The following is a 19,949-nucleotide window of genomic DNA, read 5'->3' as shown; positions in this document are numbered from 1 at the left end:
AACATATTTTTGACATTAAGATATATGATGGTGACGTTTATCTAAAAATGTAATTTGTAATTACTAAATAATATCATGAACATCTTTCGAAATGTTGCGTTACTAAATTTTGGCTACACATTATCGTGATGTACTTATTCAAAAGACAGAGACCTGATTTAAAGGCAATATGCACTTTAGTACAAAAGTTCAGGTAATTGAGATTAAGAATTAAAGAATTTTTATACTTCATTGTAATAGTTTTTGTTTCAAATTCTCCTTTATTTTCAGCATAGCGAAGAAGTCGCATTATGAAGTTTTAAATGTACGAAAGAACTGTACAGAAAAGGAGATTAAAGATGCATTCATTAAGCTTAGCAAAGAGGTGAAAATAATAATGAACATATTTAATAATAGTGTAATATTAACCTTGTGAGAACAAAAAAAATTTGTCACTGATTTTTACGTATCATAAGTGAATACATCTACACTACAACCAGGACAATTTTGACCTATAGTGTGGGGATAACAACTGAAGAAATAATGTATCTCAGTTGAAAATGAATAGAAAATGTTGTATTTTTTCATTTAATACAAGTCTAATAATTATTTTATATTTAGTATCATCCAGACAAGAATAAGAGTTCCCAAGCACAACAACAGTTTGTGGAGATAGTTGAAGCTTACAATGTCCTCAGCAAGCCCGGCAGTCGGTCCAGATATGATTTAAATAGCCACCATACTAGTAACTCAAATGTTTATAAAACATATCCTTCTTATGAGTTAGTATTTCAATATTTTTATTGCTACCCTACATGTGACTCTTGTGATAATTTAATAAGAAATATCTCTATACATACACTCGAAATATAAAATTGAAAAAACAATACATACATGTTTTACTTATATTAACTTCATAATATTTCGCACCTGATTCACATAATAAGGTTAACTTATTACATATTTTGCAATATAAAAATTTTTCTAATTGAAAATTCTTTATATTTCCAGCTATAAGTACAAAGCTTACAATAATCAATTCTATAATAACTATACAAATAATAATTCAACCAATCAGAATCAGACATCGGATGCATATTATGGACTGAAAGGAATTCGGAAAGTACCAAATGTAGTCATCATCATGATTTGTTTTGGTGTTGCCATTGTCGGATTATTTTTACAAATACTCGTTATAAGGTAAATAAATTATTTGCCTATAAATAATGAATAAGGTTCACTGATTATGATATCTAAATTTATATACTCTGTGGAAAATAGCAGTCTTGTGAAAATATGAAAATTTAAATTAACTGGTAATGTAATTTTATATTAATTTTAAATTTATATTTAAAACTTTAGTTTTGTGTATTTCTTAACTTATTTATGTATATTATAATAAGTAAATTAGTAAAATGCTTATAGTATTACTTTTCATTACAGCCGCTCTTACCACTTTCATAGAAAAAGGATAGATGAGAAATCTATAAGGTTGGCTGAAGAGTTGGAAAAAGTGAGAGCATCTGCTAGGGGAAAAACTAATGAAGTAAGAAAAACTAATTTTTCTTGCTACATGCTTAATGCAGGGACATTTTTTTTTAAATATCTATTCAACAATTATAAGGCATAGTTATAAAAATATCGAGACTTATACAGACATATTTGTGATATTAATCTACACAATTTTATAATATTCCTTCTAACTAATTTGTAGATGGTAGACAATAGAGAATGAAGAATTTATTTATTTTTCGTAAAATTTATGACATTTACATTTACACTAGGAAATTATTTTGTCTCTGAAATATTTACCCATCCTGTCACCGCAACCAATAATATTATGTTATATCCATTTAATAATTGAGTAATTATTGAACTTTTTCCTTAACTTTTGATGAAATATAATCTGTCACAGATAGTTAAAAATAATGGTTTACTTTTTAAATTTTATTCAGATGCAGACGCAGCAGATTTTAGACAAAATAGTTACAGCAGCGAACCCATCAATTGCGACCGCTTCACTTGGACAGGCATTGGCTACTGAGAAAAAGTGATTACATCATTTAATTACATAGATAAATTTAAAATTATATGAAATTAATATGTCTAACATGAGATATATGTATATATTTTATTGTGAAAATAATAGTAGTAGCAGATAAAATGTACTATTTGATGTTTCAATGTAAATATGTTGATATCAGAGTAGAATATTTTTGATATACCTCAATTTTGTGTAATATTCTTGACTGGGTAGTGACTATAAAAGTTATTAAATAATATGACTTGTTTGAATTTAATTAGGAAATAACTGAAATGTAATAAATAGATTATTTATTTAGTATTCTTTTGGTGAACCTAGTACTATATTTATTTTCCATATTTTCCATATTTTCATATACATACAACAGTTTTTATTTTAAACCGATATATATATATATCTGAATTTATCCCTTTTACATAGCATCCAGCAAATACAAAGCAACATTGACACTAAAAATTAAGAAACAAAAGGACCGCAAAAAATTATATCGCCTATTGAAAACCTAATGAGCTTGTCTATTCATACAAAAGAGGAATACATTTATTTATTTTTATATTAAACACATTTTTATAAAAAAATATATGAACAAAAGTAACGCGAGCTATAGGTAAAAAGTCGAATAAATAAGTTTTAAACAAACCGAAAAATAAACAGTCATTTTAATCGATAATTCATTTGGCTGTATAAACAGAAGATGCACATCACTAGCTTGTTACTAGACAAGATGTACCAACATTGTAAGATTCTTATTTTCAGAACGGAATTTGTTATTTCTGTAACAGTCGTTTGGATAACGTCCATCTTTTTCAATATAATTACATATTTACAACAAACATAAATATAAACACTCCTTTTCCCTTCCTTCTATTTATCAATTAATATTTTCACAGGAATCTCAAAAATGATTCAGAAATCAAGGATCCAGAGGACATACCCTACAACAATTCCGTCAATGATATGAAATTTACTTTGTATGAATTAATAAAGAACATTATATCATATGTATGTTACTTATTTTAATTACGACAAATTGGATACATACATACATGTTTTATAATTTTAATAAAGTTCATTAATTATTATTGATATTTACATTCAACGTCTTGAATTTGGAATTCAGTTGTAAAAACTAAAAAGAGCTTACATTAATTTCTATTTCTTGTCAATTTGACATATGTTATTTTGACATTATCAGTAGGGTGAAAAAAAACGAATATTGATAATCCTTAAGAATATATTTCTTTAACATAAACTCTGTCATCTAAGTGAGGTGGTTCGGGCACTATGAGAGGTTGTCCGTTCATCTTGATATCTTTATATAATGCTTTATAATAACAAGTATACCCGTACCTCTCGGCAGCCATGGCTGAATACGCGCTGGAAGTATCTAATCTTAGCAATCTAATATTCTTCTGCTTTACGGCTTTTCTGCAAAGTTTTTACATGTTAAAATTATATTTATTATAACTTATTAAATTAATCAACTAATAAATGTAATTAGTTTGATATGTTTGATTTGTTTGTTTGGTTAAAGCAAAAAATGTGCTCGTTGAATCTGTGTTATAACGGTAAAAATAGTTATAGTTATATTTACTCCGTTTTGTCTATCAATGCTTTCATAATGCCTTTCTTTCTCCATTTCGGATCTGTAGCAGCGACTTTTATTTCAACAATTTCGTTGTCGTTCGGAAATTTCTCCCACAGTTTCGCGCCATTTTCTCTCTGTGCTAATACGTATAATATTCTTTGAAACTTGGGATTTTTGCAATGTTGTGCTTGATTAAATATCTCGTCATCCTGGAAATATTTTGTTAGATTTAAAAACAAAATTATATTGATTTCATCTATAGTCCTAAATGTATGTAATAAATAATTATGTGATTTTTTATTAGTTGTGCCAAGTTCGGTCAGTGCTGACCTCTTTTCAATTGCATAAGAGACTTTAATTTGACAAGGAAAAAATTGCGCATAATATTTATGGTATAAGTTGAGTACTGTGTGCGTGTATAATATATTTTGTAGTTTGTACTCTATCACATGCATTCGCTATCTTTATTATCAATCACACTGGCTGCAAATAAGCAGATTTATTGATATGTATCATGATTATTTTATCATATCATTACGACAAGGTAACATTTATCACATAAATGTTAGAGAAAGTAAATATTTTGGACTTAAAAATCTATGAATAGTATTGCATATATGTAGTTTTTTTAAATAAACTGTCTTATTGTTTTTACCCTTGGGCACTAGTTCTTATAAAAATATCCCATAAATAATAAGTTTTTGGGTTGCAACCAAATTAAATTTTCAGTCTAAATAAACCTTAAGATTTAAAATGGGTTGTTTTTTTATTATGTAAAATAAATTTTGATTTGAATGAAACTACAAAAACATGAAATAATATTTTATGAATTAGTATTTTTGACATAACGATATACAGTTCTTATTTAGTTCATGTTTTTGTGTTACTAAAATTGAAAACATATTATTTTGCCTGAAGTCAAAAATGAGGTGTCGATCATAGGTATAATTTTACACACATATGATAGAAGTTTTACATATTATATTAATGATAAAGCTTTTACATGAAAGTTAAAAATGTCCAAAACTTTCGAATTAATTCTTTTAGAACACGAAATTAATGAATTTAATTCATGTTATATGAGTCAGGTTATTCATATAACAATAGTAAGTAAAAATAATAACAATAAAAATATGAATCAAATATAAGTATGTATTGTTGTTTTTTCATTGCAATTTTCAGTGAAATTGATTGCATCTTATTGTTTCCTATTATAATCACGCACATTTGACAATGAAATAAATAAAACATACCATTTTTAAAGGACATACTCCATTGATCATAGCACCGATAACATTTCCCTCGTGATCGATAGCTTTGAAGGATAGTCCACTTAGAAGTGAACTGGAGCAGTAATCGTCGAGTTCGTGACAAGGGTCTGACTCCGAAGTACACAACCCCACAGCTTGATTCAAGGGTTCATCGATATAAAATGTCCTGCAATGATATTGCACATCATTAAGGTTTTATAAAAGCATTTTTTTGCAGGCAAAAGTCTTTATAAATTACTTTTTATTAACATTAATTAGATTTATTAAAATTTTCAAACAACTTTTTTTTAATACTCATTGTTATTGCTATGCCAAGGTTGTAATTATACTGCCGTTGTATGCATATATAAAGGTAATTGATTTAATTGATGGAATTAATAAACGGTTGACACTGTCCACGTAATTATGTGTTGCATATACATATAAGTATTTTAAATATATTTTTTATATTTTTTGTAGTCTTCATATGATTTTTCAATGTTGCCATAATAATAATTGTAATATTTGATGAAGGTTACCACTTATTTTTTTTTATTTTTCTCAGTTAATTCATTACCTATGATTTACCTATTAATGTTTGATCGTTTAAAAAGAATAAAACGATTTCATTATGTACTTAAAATGCGTACTTATCAGGATGCTAAATTCAATAATAACAAAAATTGTACTTAAGTATATTTTTCTTCTATTGAATTTTATTCGTTACCTTATTTCAAATAAACGGACGAACCACACGTCCTCTAAACTTACCACAATTTTGCATGGCTACACTCCATAGGGCGTTTCTATATTTCGTACATAAGCCCATTTTGAATCTCATAAACTAGGATATATTATTAAAAACTTAAAACGATTCAGTGTGAGTTTATATTTAGGTACATACTTTAGATATTACCTTTTAACCAACGACATAACCGCCTCAGCATCTTCTGCTGTAATAAGATTTATGTCGTACAAATTGCTCTCTTCCATTTCCTGCAAAAGATTTTTAATTATTTTTTAACATGTTCTTGGTAATAATAACAAAACATTATCTGTACTTCAAGTGCCAATGTGAAATTTTTCTCTAATAATAATTCTAATATATTGGAAATTTCTTTGGAATGGATTTTTTAATGCTGTCGCTTCATTCGCACTGGAATCGTGGAATATTTCGCTAATGTCTACGTTTTTATTTCTTGAACGAATTAATAATCTTGAATACCGTGTGGCGGAAACAACAAGGAGTTCGTCGAATGTAAAGGCGTTTATTGAATGGAATCGAGAATCAAAATATATTAGTATTACTAACTTTCAATATGACATTAATTCTAAATGTCTAACAAAAACTTTTATATAAATGTAATAAGCTGTTCTGATACAACATAAACTATATTTAATATTTATTGAACATCTTTATGTTAATGCACGATTTGTTTTGTTTGTGATGTAAGGCGAGCTGAGATGTTAATCTGTTACTCTCCAGTATTCAATATTCGCTATAAATAATATCCTTAAATGCTATCATTACAACGAATAAACATTGTTTAAATGGAAAAAACACATTAAATGTTTTTTGTTTTTTAGAGTTTTTGTAGGTAAAATGGGGTTTCGATTCGAACGTTGTGTTCGTGAAAGATATTCCCAAAGAAGTTCCGTATACTGACGAGTAATTTTATTTACATTTGATCTAACACACGTTGTCTAATTCAACTTATAATTATATATATATATATATATTAATGTTATTTGCATAAAAGGAGTTCGTATATCGAAATTATATTAGTAACTTGGCTTATTGGCCGGCTGCTTTAATTGTATAAAGATTAGCTAGTGTACAATAATTAAATAATATTTTAGGATTAATCTGCATAACAATAACTGGTAAGACGCTAATGGATACTTAGAATACGAACATATATTTTAAATTTGTTTTGAAAATACAGATAAAATACTTTTATATAAAGAACATTTCATCGATATAAGTTTTGAGTTATCACATGTATTATCTGTGTATAGATTCAAACGATAAGCTTGATACTATTCGTGATTTTAAAGGAATATAAATATTATTAATAAGAATAAATAACAATTATATACATTTTTACTTCATGTAGTACATTGCATATTGAAGAAACCAATACAAACCTACAACTATATAATACATATCGTATTTACCTACATATTTTATGTTTATATTAACATAATAATTACAAGTGCTTTTCATACTAGTCGGTGGCTAACTGCGCATTTGTATTAAAGAAACATTTTTTTTTTATTTGGACAAATAGATAACAAACAGCATCACGTATCATAAACGCTGTTTTGCTTATAGAATGACAATAATTTAAACAGAGCTTACAACATTATTAAACGATGAGGAAATATATATAACGAAACTGTTTTTGTGTTTTTTTATACAATATTAATATCAATTTCTTTACATACCTTATTGTTTATTTAGCAATTTTATTAAATATTTATTTGTAAAATTTTTCTCCGTCACCCGTTTCATCGGAGGCCGGCGGCCGACTAGTTTTTGGACGCTCAAGTAACGGTGTGTTAAATATAGCCTATAGGATTTGTTGAGGACATGTACTTATCGATTGAGATAAAAACATACTTAGTAGGTACATGCTTAAACGACAAGTTGTACGAAATAATTTACTTGAAATCAATTCACATTTTATTCATTCAATAACTACTTTGTTAACGACGGAAACATAAATCTATTCGTAAAGTAAAGAATTTAATCATGTCAATTTTAAGGTTAATAAATAAGGAAAACAAACTTTATTTGTTTAGAACAACTTTATTTATTAAATATCTTTATACAACTAAACATTATTTAACGAATCATCACGGTGATTTTGAAAATAGCTGAAATTGACAGTGAATACTTTATCGTATACGAAACAAATATAAAAATATTAATAAATAGAAGGAACTACTATTTAACTACACTTAATCCAGTGCATTTTAAAAGCGGTTCACGATTCGTAAAACAATAGCACGCTGTTACAAATTTGCTATTTTAATTTTTCAGGCGTCACAAGAGCATAAATGAATATTGTTGTCGATAAATACCTTAAATCTTAGAGATTTATAATTTTTATGTAATTTTACTTTTTGGTTCAACATAAAATGTATCACAGTTATTCCTAAATAATATATACATTAATATTTCAATATCATAATTTCATTTTTTCTTGTATATAAAGTTAAAAAAAAAATGAGATTTGATGATAAAGTAGTTGATACTACAGAAATAAGATTACATGAACAAGCTTTGCCAGATTCGAAGAAGCAGTTTTTCTCTAGTTCATATTTTTATAGATACAACAAATTAACATATCTTATTAATATAACCATAAAAGTGGAGAATTCCTCAAAGGGTAATAACTTAGAAAGTAGGTCCACAAATATCTGTAAAAAAAAGTATGTGTTATTGATACAGTCTACAAAAAAATAAAAATCACAAATAATGTGTACGCTTATTGCTATATACTTTTACTATACAAATATACAACTAATAGTAGAAATCTTTTATGTGATGACTTTTGATTAGGTACGTACTAGAACAATTCCAAACTACCGTACCTTACAATTCCTTCAAGTAGACCCTGGCTTCTAGATGGGGAGGGTCCGGATGTGGTGCGTAAGGCAGGTCGGAGTAAAACAAACCGTAGACATTTTTGTAGTTGAGTCGCTCGGCCGCGGCCGCGGAAAAGGCAGAGGTCGTATCCATACGCACTGCGCCGGCGCCGATTTCTCTAGCAATCCGCCTGTATTAATTCGATATGTCATTATTATGCAACAGAACGGAGGAAAATAATCTTATATAAAATCAAATACATAGTTCTCTACAAGAAAACTCTTGTTGTCGACTCAAGAAACTTGATTGATTATTTTTTTTTAACATCTTTGGTTTGTCGTGGATTTTAAATACTACGAAAAACCGAAGAATAGAAAAGTTTTCAGTTTGTGTAAACGAATAAGTGATGTTCATTTTAAATAAAACATTTAAAAGAACTAATATAAATGCGTTTCCATATAATTTAGTTAGCAGGAAATTAATTGTTTTCACAAATTATTGTTGCAATAAACTATAATTACGTATGATTTAATAACGAGGTCTAAATCCAGGTCATTCTATGTCTATGAATTTAAATTACTACAAAGCGTTGTGTGGTGCAAAACACAACGCGCAACTGAGCAATGAGTTTTGCTGTCTTTATTGGTTTAAAATACTTCTATTAAAAATAAGAAGTTTGATTTACAAATTCATTTGAATTAATTCGTATTTCATAGTTCATTTCACTTCATATACTCACATAAAAATCTAATCCGTATAACACAGCCCCATTTAATGATATTTTTACGTTCAATGTACCTATGTCAGAGTGGAAGACGTTGTCACAATCACATTTAATAATTATACGCTAGTCACACACTTAAAGTGAATTTTAACTGTAAAGATTAGGAAGTTTATGTCATGATTTGGGTCAAAATGCATTAAATGTTGAAATATAAAAAAAAAACCTTGCGGAGTGCAACGGAAAAGTCAATCAAGACATTAATTTGAACAAGGTCCGAATTAAAAAGACCCAAGTTATACGCAGATGTTATTATCTGAAGGAATTTTATATCTAAATATTGTATTACACATTTACTATTTACGTGATTATGATTAAGTTACGCTTTATTAATACCTTTGATAATAATCAATACAGATAATAATAATAAAAATAAATTAATTTAATTGTAAACATGTATTTTTTTAAATAAATATCTGTAACGGTCGTAAAAAACTTCAACGGAACTATAAATATTATTATTTTTATAGATCTTTTGCACGACTATTATATTTACGTTGTTTGTTGTTGTTATTAATGGATTTTGGTATTTTTGAAGCCATTATAAGCATCATCATATAACTGTGCGTAATATCTATGTTCTTTTGTGCAACTTATTTGCGATGTTGACAGTATCGTAACATATAAATATTATTCTGATCTAAAATCTATTTTAAATGAATTTCGTCTTAATTTTGAAGTCACTGAGAGTAATAATTTAAGTGAAATATATTTTAGTGTAACAGATTTTATATTGATCGATAGAACATTTGTCACGTAAAAATACAGAATAAGAGTGATTAATTTGAAGTCTCGTTATACAGAATCAACTAATTATGAATAAATACGTATAAATTGTATGTAAAAACTAGGAGTTTTATATTTCCGCAAGTTATCTGTACTAGGGGTTATTATATTTAAAAAAGGTTCTACCGTTTACTCGATATTATTCTTATGGGCAAATAGGATATTTCCAATATCAGAACTACTTATATGTTTGTTGAGGGGAAATGAACACGCTGTTCTTGACTTGTGACAATACAAAGGAAGTACAAATATTCTCGTATATTTCCAGGTACGGAACTCGGAAACAGTGATTCTTAATTTCAAGTTGGAAATAATAAACATAATTTTATAAAAGATAATTCAATATGTATATTTTTATTTAAACATACAATGTCATTTTTATTCATATTTGGATTAGGTTCGCAACTTTTTTAAATATTTGACAACTAAAGCCGCGCTTCCAAAAATTTTATTTTTTTTAAATTTAATCTGTAGGTAACTAATAAACGAATTCCAAATGTTTGAAATACAGCATAGTTTCAGATGTTGCCCTCGTATATTTTATATATTTTATTTTTACTTTAACGCCATCTTTAATAACTATAAATTCGAAAATATCATTTAATAACTCATAAGTTACTGAAATCATTATTATATAACTCAAATAAAAAATTGTTTCCGTATCACTATCAAATCTATTTTTTAAATTACTGTTCATCAAATCACAAAGTCCAAAATGTGCGAAGAAAGCTTTAATTAAAAACATCAATCACGAAACTTCCGTTTTTTTTCTACCAAACCTATCTTCTGCTTTGTCCCTGTCATAATAAACGCATAAATTATAGAAAAAAAATTATATAGAACCTGTGGTATATATAAAGTAAATTATTTGTTACTTATATTATTCAACTGTTTAATGGCGACTCTCAGAAGTGTGAGTTGCGAAAACGTGCACATTATATTCTGCCACGGACTTTTCACGGACGGCGACACACCTTTTTCAAGGACAAAATTTATATTGTAGGTTTTTATAAATAACAATGGGACAGTATCTGAGATTAATAGCAAAATTATTACTTAAAGAAATTACCAAGCACATTATATTGAAATTTTATTGTATAGTAGTATAGTTAAGTTAGAAATAAAAGCAGATCAATAATCAATTGACCGAATTAATACAACTGTGATGTCTGAGATATAAGCAATATATGTATACCTAAAATGGCTTATGTTTTGTTGTAGCCACACATACACACATAAATATATATATATATATATATATAATTATGTAAAGTTTGTCTTTTATGTACATCATCGCCTGAAGTCATACGCGATCTTTTTAACTCGACATAAACCATTACATCGACATTGACAGTGGCAATGACATTACTAGCTGTCACGATCACGGTCACACGTTTAGAATTGAGTTGAAATTTCACAATAACGTTAATAATATATGAACCTATATTATCTTTGTAATGTTTTTTTTTGATTTACTGTAATGATAAAATGTAACGACGGTCGTTTAAATAATGTTTGTTATTTCACAATGCATATCGCGAAAACAACAAAACAATTTAATTGTCACATCTTCATAAATTAGCGTCGCTCATATGAGGACAAGAGATTACTCTTTGTGTTGTGACCCAAAACGTTGATAACATAGTAGTAACCCTTCTTGGTGGTCATTTTCTGCAACACTTACGTTTAAACGTTTGGTTAATTTGAGTTATTTTCTTAATTAAGGCCAATCTCTTATGATAACAAACAATTATACATTGCTGGACAAACCTCCTCAATTGGGTTTTTAAAGTTTATTTTTAAACTTATATATTTTAGAAATCTCTACTTCAGGGATCTATTCCTTAAATCTTTTAAATGTACTGTTTCAGAAGAAAAGCTTTGTAAATACAAAACTGCAAATCATTTCTGTAGTATCACTATCAGCTTGATTGAGTAACACGCACACACACACACATCTTTTTTATCACTTTCCTAGCATTATTAATATACAAGTTACTTTAAGCATAAACTAATTAATTTAATAACTATCGATACCTTATCCATAATAGTTAATTTCTATCGATATTATCAATCTCTAACTGTCTGTTTAATGTCACGAACAAATAAAATACAGACAAAGAAATAAAAAGATTCGTAAACATTAATGAATGGTATCATTACTTTTAGATCTTCCAGATTTGTTTATTAACTTTAATTAAAAAAAAATTACAATAAAAGGAACGAGTGTTATTATATCAATAATTTTATGACACCTTATGCACTTTTATTAATTGAACATAATTCTTCTAGAACGTTTTGGTTGTTAGGTTGATCAAGGTTGCAACACCAATCAATATTTTATAAGAATAGATGTAAAACAATTATTTCCTTATCACATCAGAAAATGTCGCGATTTGTGCACGCCACTTATAAAGTTATATGCGGAATTCAGTTCAATATTAGTCGAGCACTGCCGCCTAGTGACAGGGCGAGTTGAAAAAAACTTATTCTGCGTTTCAATTATGCATTAAATATTGTTCATTGTTATAATATTTTATTGTTTTACATAAATATTTTTAATACCTTTTTAGTGCTTGTGTTTATATGTGGAGTATATTTAACCAAAACGATATATTTGCTGTAGGTTCATATTCGAGTATAGTTTTCGTGCTTGACTTTTTAGTCTATTTTTGTTGGAATTTGAAGAGTAGTATGAGTAGTGTTTGTTAACTATATACTCTGCAATACAAGTGGATTGTCTCATAACCACTAGAATTTATACCACTAAGATTTTCGCGTGTAAACATTTAAATGGAACTAAGTTTTTCGGATACTAGGCGTTTTTAGCGGTACATCGGTAACACGAAGGAAAAAAATAACATAAAATGCTTAGTAGGGCAATATCTAGTTTCCTTTAATAGCATGTTGCATTTAATCCGCTGCCCTTTTTGATTCTAAATTATTAATAGATTTAATTAGAATCGTAACTGACATCTTAAATGAGATAATAATCACTATATTATAATATAAGTATAACGTTTTTTCTTCAACTTACTCTGATTCCTCTACGAGAACTCTCATTAAGCCTCTTCCTCTCCAATCCGTGTGCGTTGAAGCGATTCTTATCTCAACTGCTGTGTGACAGCTTAGCGGAAGCTTGTCCCATATCCTGGCTTCACGGTCCAAATGTCCCAACAGCTTCAGAATCCTCTTGAATTTAGGATGTGGACAATCTTCGGATTTATCCGTGTAATCTACCTCCTGTTAGAAATGTCAGGAGTTCATTTTAAAATAGCATAATAGCGGAAAGCTATTGAGTATAGTTTTTGACAATTCTAAAAGGGAATTAATTAACTTTGTACCATATAACAAATAGATTTTTTACTCATGCATATTGACTTTGAACAGGTCAATGGATTCTATAAAAATTATATACGCCAATTAATTTGTAACTTTTGTTCATTGAAGTATTAAATTATATACAATAGCGATTTTTTTTGTTTATTTTAGCGTAAATATTGTTGTCTACTGATGAAGGAGCCCCCAATTTATTAGCATGTGCCCTTGTTACAAATTACATTAATTTACTATAACAAAGGAATAAATAAATCAGTTAAGCGTGACTCGAACCTTTAATCCTTGGACGGAAAAACTATTGATTCCGCTCTAATTTTGATCCTTGATTACAAAGTCTAAATGTTAAATCGCCAGAACATTTTATAAATCAAAGAAAAAAGAAAAAATATATCAATAATCTCTGATTTAATTTTAATATTTTAATCTGTTCTAAAAATGCTTTGTATTTGATAAACATTTTATATATATTTTTTTTATAAATTTTGTTTCACACGTCTTCATTGTGAAGCCGAATAGTGCTGTACCACGAGATTATATTAATAATCTTTCAAGCGTTTGTCTGTAACAGGCCTTTTATTATGTTTATATGATGTAAGAAATATTAAACAAACCAAGTTACAATTAGAAATATCCAAAAAGTTATTCAGACACAATTAGTTGAAATAAAAGTATGTATTAACCAAAATTCTCTCGGACTCATAAACTGGTATAGTATATAAATATATTGCTTAAAATAATTTTGTTTTTATCATATATTTTACAATAATCTAAACATTTATTGAAGCTATTATGTTTAAGCCATAAATTTTTTAATACCTACAGCATACAAATAATTACAGTGGCGACAAATCATTATTAAGTCACACAGCGTCTGTTAAAATGTACGCTCAATCAACACCTGGGCGGAAGTATTACAACTGTAAGGCTTAACGGTGTTCGCACCTGATCGTTTTTTTTATGGCGTTTATTTAAACGCTTGGTAATGTCACGGTGTGAACAGGATTTACTTCGTTAGCGGCACAAAAAACGTTAATTAGAAAAGCGACTTACAGAGTTATTGCTTGTAGCTATATATATATTAAATGCGAGTATATCTTAGTGATGTCGAAAGTATATACATTTGGTGAAATTTTCAGAAATTCCGAAAAGTCAGAAGAAAAATAATGAATGATTCTGAATGCATTTTCTTTAACTCTTGCTCTATGCTTGTCTCGTCTTATTAAGCTATTAATATAGTATGTTAGTATCAGTTAGCGAGCGAAGCCTTAATCTGTCCTAGTGTAATTATCTATTCGATTCGTGAAGTTAATGATTGCAATAAACTGCGATTAGAAGGGACAAGATCATTTCAAACAGGTCTACCTGACTCTAGTTGAATACCCTACAATTTTGTTCTCAGCTAACGAATAATCAAAATGTTTTGCGTGGCAATAACAATTTGCACTTGATTAATGAATTGTTTTAAAATTGCTTTATATATTTCTAAGTATCTGATATAAATTTAAACGATTATAGTTAAATAGAAAAAATATATCTTTAGAACGTTATCGTTAATTTTCATATCTGAAAAAAATTTGAAGTTATTTGTTTTAAGTGAATTCAACGATATATTTTTTTTAATAATTGTATAGTAAGTAAAAGACTACCCCTTGGTAATTAGACTACCGTTGTCCTAGTTAATAAGAACTAAATATGTTTGACCAAAAAATAAATCATCTTTAAAATTTTACTTAAATTTCGAAATTTAAAAAAAATTGTTTACTAAAATTATCCTGTTTCGTTGGACAGCGAGTTAACTAACCTCTCGTCTGACAACACCGTTGATGACCATCCCCACGAACTCTCCGTTCTCGTCAACAGCGGCCACTGAGGCTCCATCAGCTAGGCTGCTGGCTGTGTAATCTTCTAACTCGTAGCACCGAGATTCTGGCGTCTCCAATAAGTTGATTGTGAAGTTCAAAGGCTCGTCGCGAAAGAAGAATCTTATGAAAAAACGTGTACTTGAATATAATTTTTATGATAAAAATATTACGTTTGTATGAATCTGAATTTTTGAAGCCATCAGCACGTATTTCCCGTGAAGGAAATTGCGATAAAAACAACTTCCAATAACATCAACCATTTAAATTTTCTATTACTTTTATTAAGGATATAATTTTTATTTCGACTGAGTTTTTTTAGATTGATTTTGTCACTGATGTTTCCTTATTCATTTACCTTCTCATAAACTCGATGACGCCATCTTTGTCCTTGGGGGTGAGTCTCCTCAGGGTGTATGGAATAGCCATTTTACGAGGACGGAGATTAAGTTCCGAGAGCTGCGCCGGCAACTCGTCGGCGAGCTGAAATCACATCATGAAATAAATAAAACATAACTATACTTACACCATTCTGACGACAATAATCCGCTAATAACTGATGGTTGAAGACTTCATAGCATAATGTTACATACAAAAATATTAGAAATTAAATATTTAAATGAAAAGTCTAATAAAAATAACTTGTAACAACGAAGTTATCATAAGGAACGCCAGCCAGCAAATAAGCTGACATAAGCTGATGGGATGTCATCGGATGTGAAACTTGATATGGGGAACAAATATGACAATATTGTTTGCACGTTACTCATCTTTAATTCAGCGATGACTCCTAACATATGCACTTGTTAAATTTCAATTCTAAATTAATTCCCTTATGACGTCAAAACTTGTCCATTATTGTATCCTTGCTGAATGATATCTAAGACTTTCGCGAGTATTCCTTTATAAAACTAGTATTCTGGATGTATTATTGCGTTTTTCATTATTTCTTCCTGTGATCACAGTTGTTGCAAAGTAACCGAAACGTCGGGAGTAAGTAGTTTAAAGTAATAAGGAACCCTTGATACATCCGAAAATATAATTATCCTTACGATTATTATTTTTTTTTGAAATTCAATTGAAATTTAATTTCTTTTCTAAATGTCATAGGGACGTATCATAAAACTTATAATTCAATAGTATGTATGTCTATATTGCATCGGTATAGGAATAACTTTCTATTTAAAACCAAGTATCCTTATTTTTTTTTTAGTGCAGTCCTGAAAATTGTCCGCAAAATAAACATTTTAAAATCATAGATGGCGCTGTAAATATTATCATTAATTATTTATTGTAACTATGGAATGTAAAATCTACAATCGAGATTATTATTCATTGTGCCTCTCTCTTTGCTCCCTAAATTACAAAATGTCGCAGATCGTGACCGGTCAGTTATCATTATAGTTTAAATGTTATTAAACAAATCAGCCCTTTAAAACGTCGAGTATAAACTCTATTATTGCTTAAATATATTACAGCTGGTTGTTCATTGTCAGCCTTTATAAAGTAGGTTAGAGTTGCAGTAACTTGTGTGTTTGCTTGCATTTGCATTTTGCTTTGTTGTTATATTTACAATACAATTAAGTACTTACCGTTTCTCCCATTTTCATTCATGAAAACATATGATAAGTAAAACAACATGTTTATATATGTATATGTACATGATCTGTGTATCATAATTAATTTTACTGTAAAGATTTCTAGTGAGACAAAAAGTCATAAATTTAACCTAAATTAACTTTTTATTTATTTTTTATTTAATTGCACTAACGTTTACAGAATTTTACAACAGATTATATAAGACGTCATGAAGTGTAACAAATTATAAAGACTCTTTTGTTGTTGGCTTGTTATTTAATAATAATAATGGAAACGATAGAAAATTTTAAGATTTATTCTCTTTCATAGTTCAGCGGTATTCATAAATGATTTGTCGTCGTTAATATAATATATAATATTTAAATTAAATGATATTTTTTACTAATTCTTAATTTGCATACATTATATATGTTTTATGACCGTGACTGTGGCATACACTTTGTACTTAGAGCGTGTTTTTGTCGTTGATTTAAATATCGAATACATCCGTCTTGTCGTATTAAACGTATGAAACGTTAAACATGTCAGTTTGAAATTCACTATGAAAACTCCTACTAAAGATCCGTGAAGAAAATTTCTGTCATTATAACCCAGCTGTCTCTCATACATTTGTTATGATCAAAGGAATATCGAATTGAAATAATTTATAATTATTGACCTTACACGACTCTACTTATAACTATATTGTCTAGTCTTTTTTAATAACGAAAAAAAAAAAAAAATTCAAATATTAACCGAACTATAGAATTGAATTTCTAAACATCAATCAAAAGTCTAATTTAGTAGATATAAATCTCGCTATAATATTCGATTGTTGTATATATATAAATTACAAATGTACATAAAAAATATAATTCACTATAAAATAATGGCGAGTGATATATGTCAAATATGTTATATGTTTCATTGTATGCAATGTTGATACAGAGTTGCTATTATATGCATATTTCTCGACATATTTTCATGGTACAGTATTTAAGCAATGTATGCTTGCATGCACTGTATGAATTATGATGCAATTCATGCGCACTAATGCAATAATGCGTGCAATTTATAAATTGTGAACTCAATCGAATTCATTCGCGTGTTAAACGATTTTTTAAAATTAAAACTACAGTTAATGAAAATTGTTATTTGAATTTTGTTATTTGTTTTATTGAGGTAAATTTAATTTTTTTTTTATATAATTAAAGATTTAAATTTATATTATTCTATATTATATAAGTTTATTTATTCAATACCAATATTATATAATTAAATTATGCGTCTCGTGATTAATACTCTGATAAAATCAAATGTAAATAGTACATTATCTTATTTAATTATATTTATAGTACTATTGTAGTCACATATAACATAAAATCTTAGTATTTATACGCTTTACATACATATTTATATATCAGATAACCTTTATATGATGTTTCGAGTATCGAATACATTAAAAGCTCTCGTTTTTTATGTAAATATATAAAGCAGTAGAATCAAAATCGATTTTTTTTTTAAAGCCTGTCAGGGTTCAAATACATACATAATTTTCAGACAACTTCATTACAGTTACAAATACGATTTTTTTTAAAGCATTTAGTTATTAAATTTGAGTTTGAATATTATTTCACTAACGAACTGCAGACCTAGCGTTAGTTTTCTCGTCTGTAGAGTTTTCGGGTCACAAATTAATTTGTAAAAAAATTCAAGAGCCACTTTATGTGTATTGTGATTGCATTTCTTGTTTGCTAATTAATAACGCCCTGTTAAATTAAAGTAAGTACTTTATAAACATACATACAATTTTATTTGTTAAATATATATATATATATATAAATTTTATTTCTATAATTTTTTTTAAATAAATCAATATCGAAGTATACACAGTATTTTAGCAAATACCAGTTTTAAAAATATATGTCTGTCTGTTGTTCCGGCTTAATTTCTAAAACTGCTTGACCGATTTTGACGGAACATTGGCAACTGAGAATCTAGCTGATATAAAATAAAGTTTATTTTTTATATACAAATTTGAAAAAAATACTCTGTTCCATAGTTATATATTGTGAAAGATCTGAAATCATTTACTTTCAATACAGAATTACTGTTAATGAGTTTGAATTTTGAAAACATAATGGACCACCGTACAAGATAAAAAATATTTGAATTGATGTATCAAATTATATATTTCGTATTTCATTCAATATATGTTATGTTCGATTATACTATATACATAAATATATTTCCTGTAACATCGCGGGATTTAAATTTATCGTAATCGCAAAATAATAAGTCTCAGGAGTAATTGTTAAATAATTTTATTATAGCTCTGTGAATAAAACATCTCGACATGAGACAAGATAATTTGATATTGTCATGTCACTTCAACTTCCGTAACAAGACTGTTTTGTTGCGCACATACTTCCGACGTGGCGCGTTATAGGAAAACATAAAATATTTTAATTACGTAATTATTAAATTGTAAAATTACGTTAAAAATATCAATACGTGCATCTTTTATAATTGATGCATTCTAGATTGTTCTATCGTAAAATAGGTTAGGTTTTATAAGTGTAAGCGAAAGGCGAGCATCGAACCGCGGACCTTGATCATGAACGAGGCCTGCACTGAGTCAATTGACCGGTAATGAAGTAGTAAATAGTGAGAAAAATATTTTATTTTTTTATACTAATAAGAACAAATAAGACTGGCTGAATTCGATTACGTAAGCGTGACCAATCTAATCTAATATTCTCAGGTAACTATAGAGTTGTATCTGTTTAGACCAGTTTAGATCTAGATTTAACCCACAGATAAATTAATGTCTTTTAAGATACATCTAGAATTTCATAATATACTGTGAATTAGTTCAAAATCAAAAATCATAGAATTTATTCGAAATTAGAATATTGTTCTAGAGATTTTTTTTTATCGTTGTATTTAAGCAAAAGTAGATTTTTCGTTTCAATAATAATTGTTTTGTGACAAAATCTTCTTTTTTACTCCTTTAAATGTAGAGAGACCTGGCATATCTGTTATTCTACGGACTTATAAAATGTATATCAGTACATGAACTAGTTTAACATTTTTCTGTTTGAATTTTTATATTTTTAGTTTCAGCTTTGAATACAAACCTAACGGAAC

The 19,949-nt window shown here is 28.0% G+C and overlaps 3 protein-coding genes across 6 annotated transcripts in view; 1 reads left to right on the top strand and 2 right to left on the bottom strand.

Annotated features, from left to right (window-relative positions):
• The first annotated feature begins 18 nt into the window (after positions 1-18).
• On the top strand, positions 19-3,058 carry LOC116770821 (dnaJ-like protein 60). Of its 2 annotated transcripts, XM_061521064.1 has the most exons (7): positions 19-193; positions 271-364; positions 601-761; positions 991-1,179; positions 1,423-1,525; positions 1,935-2,029; positions 2,914-3,058. In XM_061521064.1, exons 1-7 carry the CDS (start codon positions 129-131, stop codon positions 3,041-3,043), a joined length of 837 nt encoding a protein of 278 aa, XP_061377048.1. In that variant the 5' UTR covers positions 19-128; the 3' UTR covers positions 3,044-3,058. The 2 variants fall into 2 exon arrangements, with proteins under 2 accessions (XP_061377048.1, XP_061377049.1); XM_061521065.1 differs by lacking the exon at positions 2,914-3,058 and having other exon boundaries at positions 22-193; positions 1,935-2,320.
• A 181-nt stretch (positions 3,059-3,239) lies between these two features.
• Positions 3,240-7,464, bottom strand: LOC116770651 (arylalkylamine N-acetyltransferase 1-like). The gene is made up of 5 exons (XM_032662212.2): positions 7,310-7,464; positions 5,778-5,857; positions 4,865-5,048; positions 3,618-3,820; positions 3,240-3,451 (listed from the first exon to the last, which is right to left on the bottom strand). Exons 2-5 carry the CDS (start codon positions 5,852-5,854, stop codon positions 3,250-3,252), a joined length of 666 nt encoding a protein of 221 aa, XP_032518103.2. The 5' UTR covers positions 5,855-5,857; positions 7,310-7,464; the 3' UTR covers positions 3,240-3,249.
• Positions 7,465-7,653: 189 nt separating this feature from the next.
• LOC116770650 (arylalkylamine N-acetyltransferase 1-like) overlaps positions 7,654-19,949 on the bottom strand; it is a 39,098-nt gene continuing 26,802 nt past the window's right edge. For 2 of the 3 annotated variants that reach the window (XM_061521067.1, XM_032662211.2), the window contains exons 2-6: positions 15,580-15,704; positions 15,164-15,344; positions 13,061-13,266; positions 8,462-8,646; positions 7,654-8,287 (exon numbers count right to left, since the gene is read on the bottom strand). In XM_061521067.1, the coding sequence (XP_061377051.1) occupies positions 8,463-8,646; positions 13,061-13,266; positions 15,164-15,344; positions 15,580-15,650 (642 nt within the window). In that variant the 5' untranslated portion in view covers positions 15,651-15,704 and the 3' untranslated portion in view covers positions 7,654-8,287; position 8,462. Of the gene's footprint in view, positions 8,288-8,461; positions 8,647-13,060; positions 13,267-15,163; positions 15,345-15,579; positions 15,705-15,863; positions 15,968-19,949 lie in introns of those variants that run through there. The other variant, XM_061521066.1, reaches the window with a different exon arrangement.

Source organism: Danaus plexippus, chromosome 7 (genome assembly GCF_018135715.1).
Source record: "Danaus plexippus chromosome 7, MEX_DaPlex, whole genome shotgun sequence".
Lineage (NCBI taxonomy): Eukaryota > Metazoa > Arthropoda > Insecta > Lepidoptera > Nymphalidae > Danaus > Danaus plexippus.
Note: the sequence above shows the minus strand (reverse complement) of the source record. Positions and strands in the feature narration are given on the sequence as shown.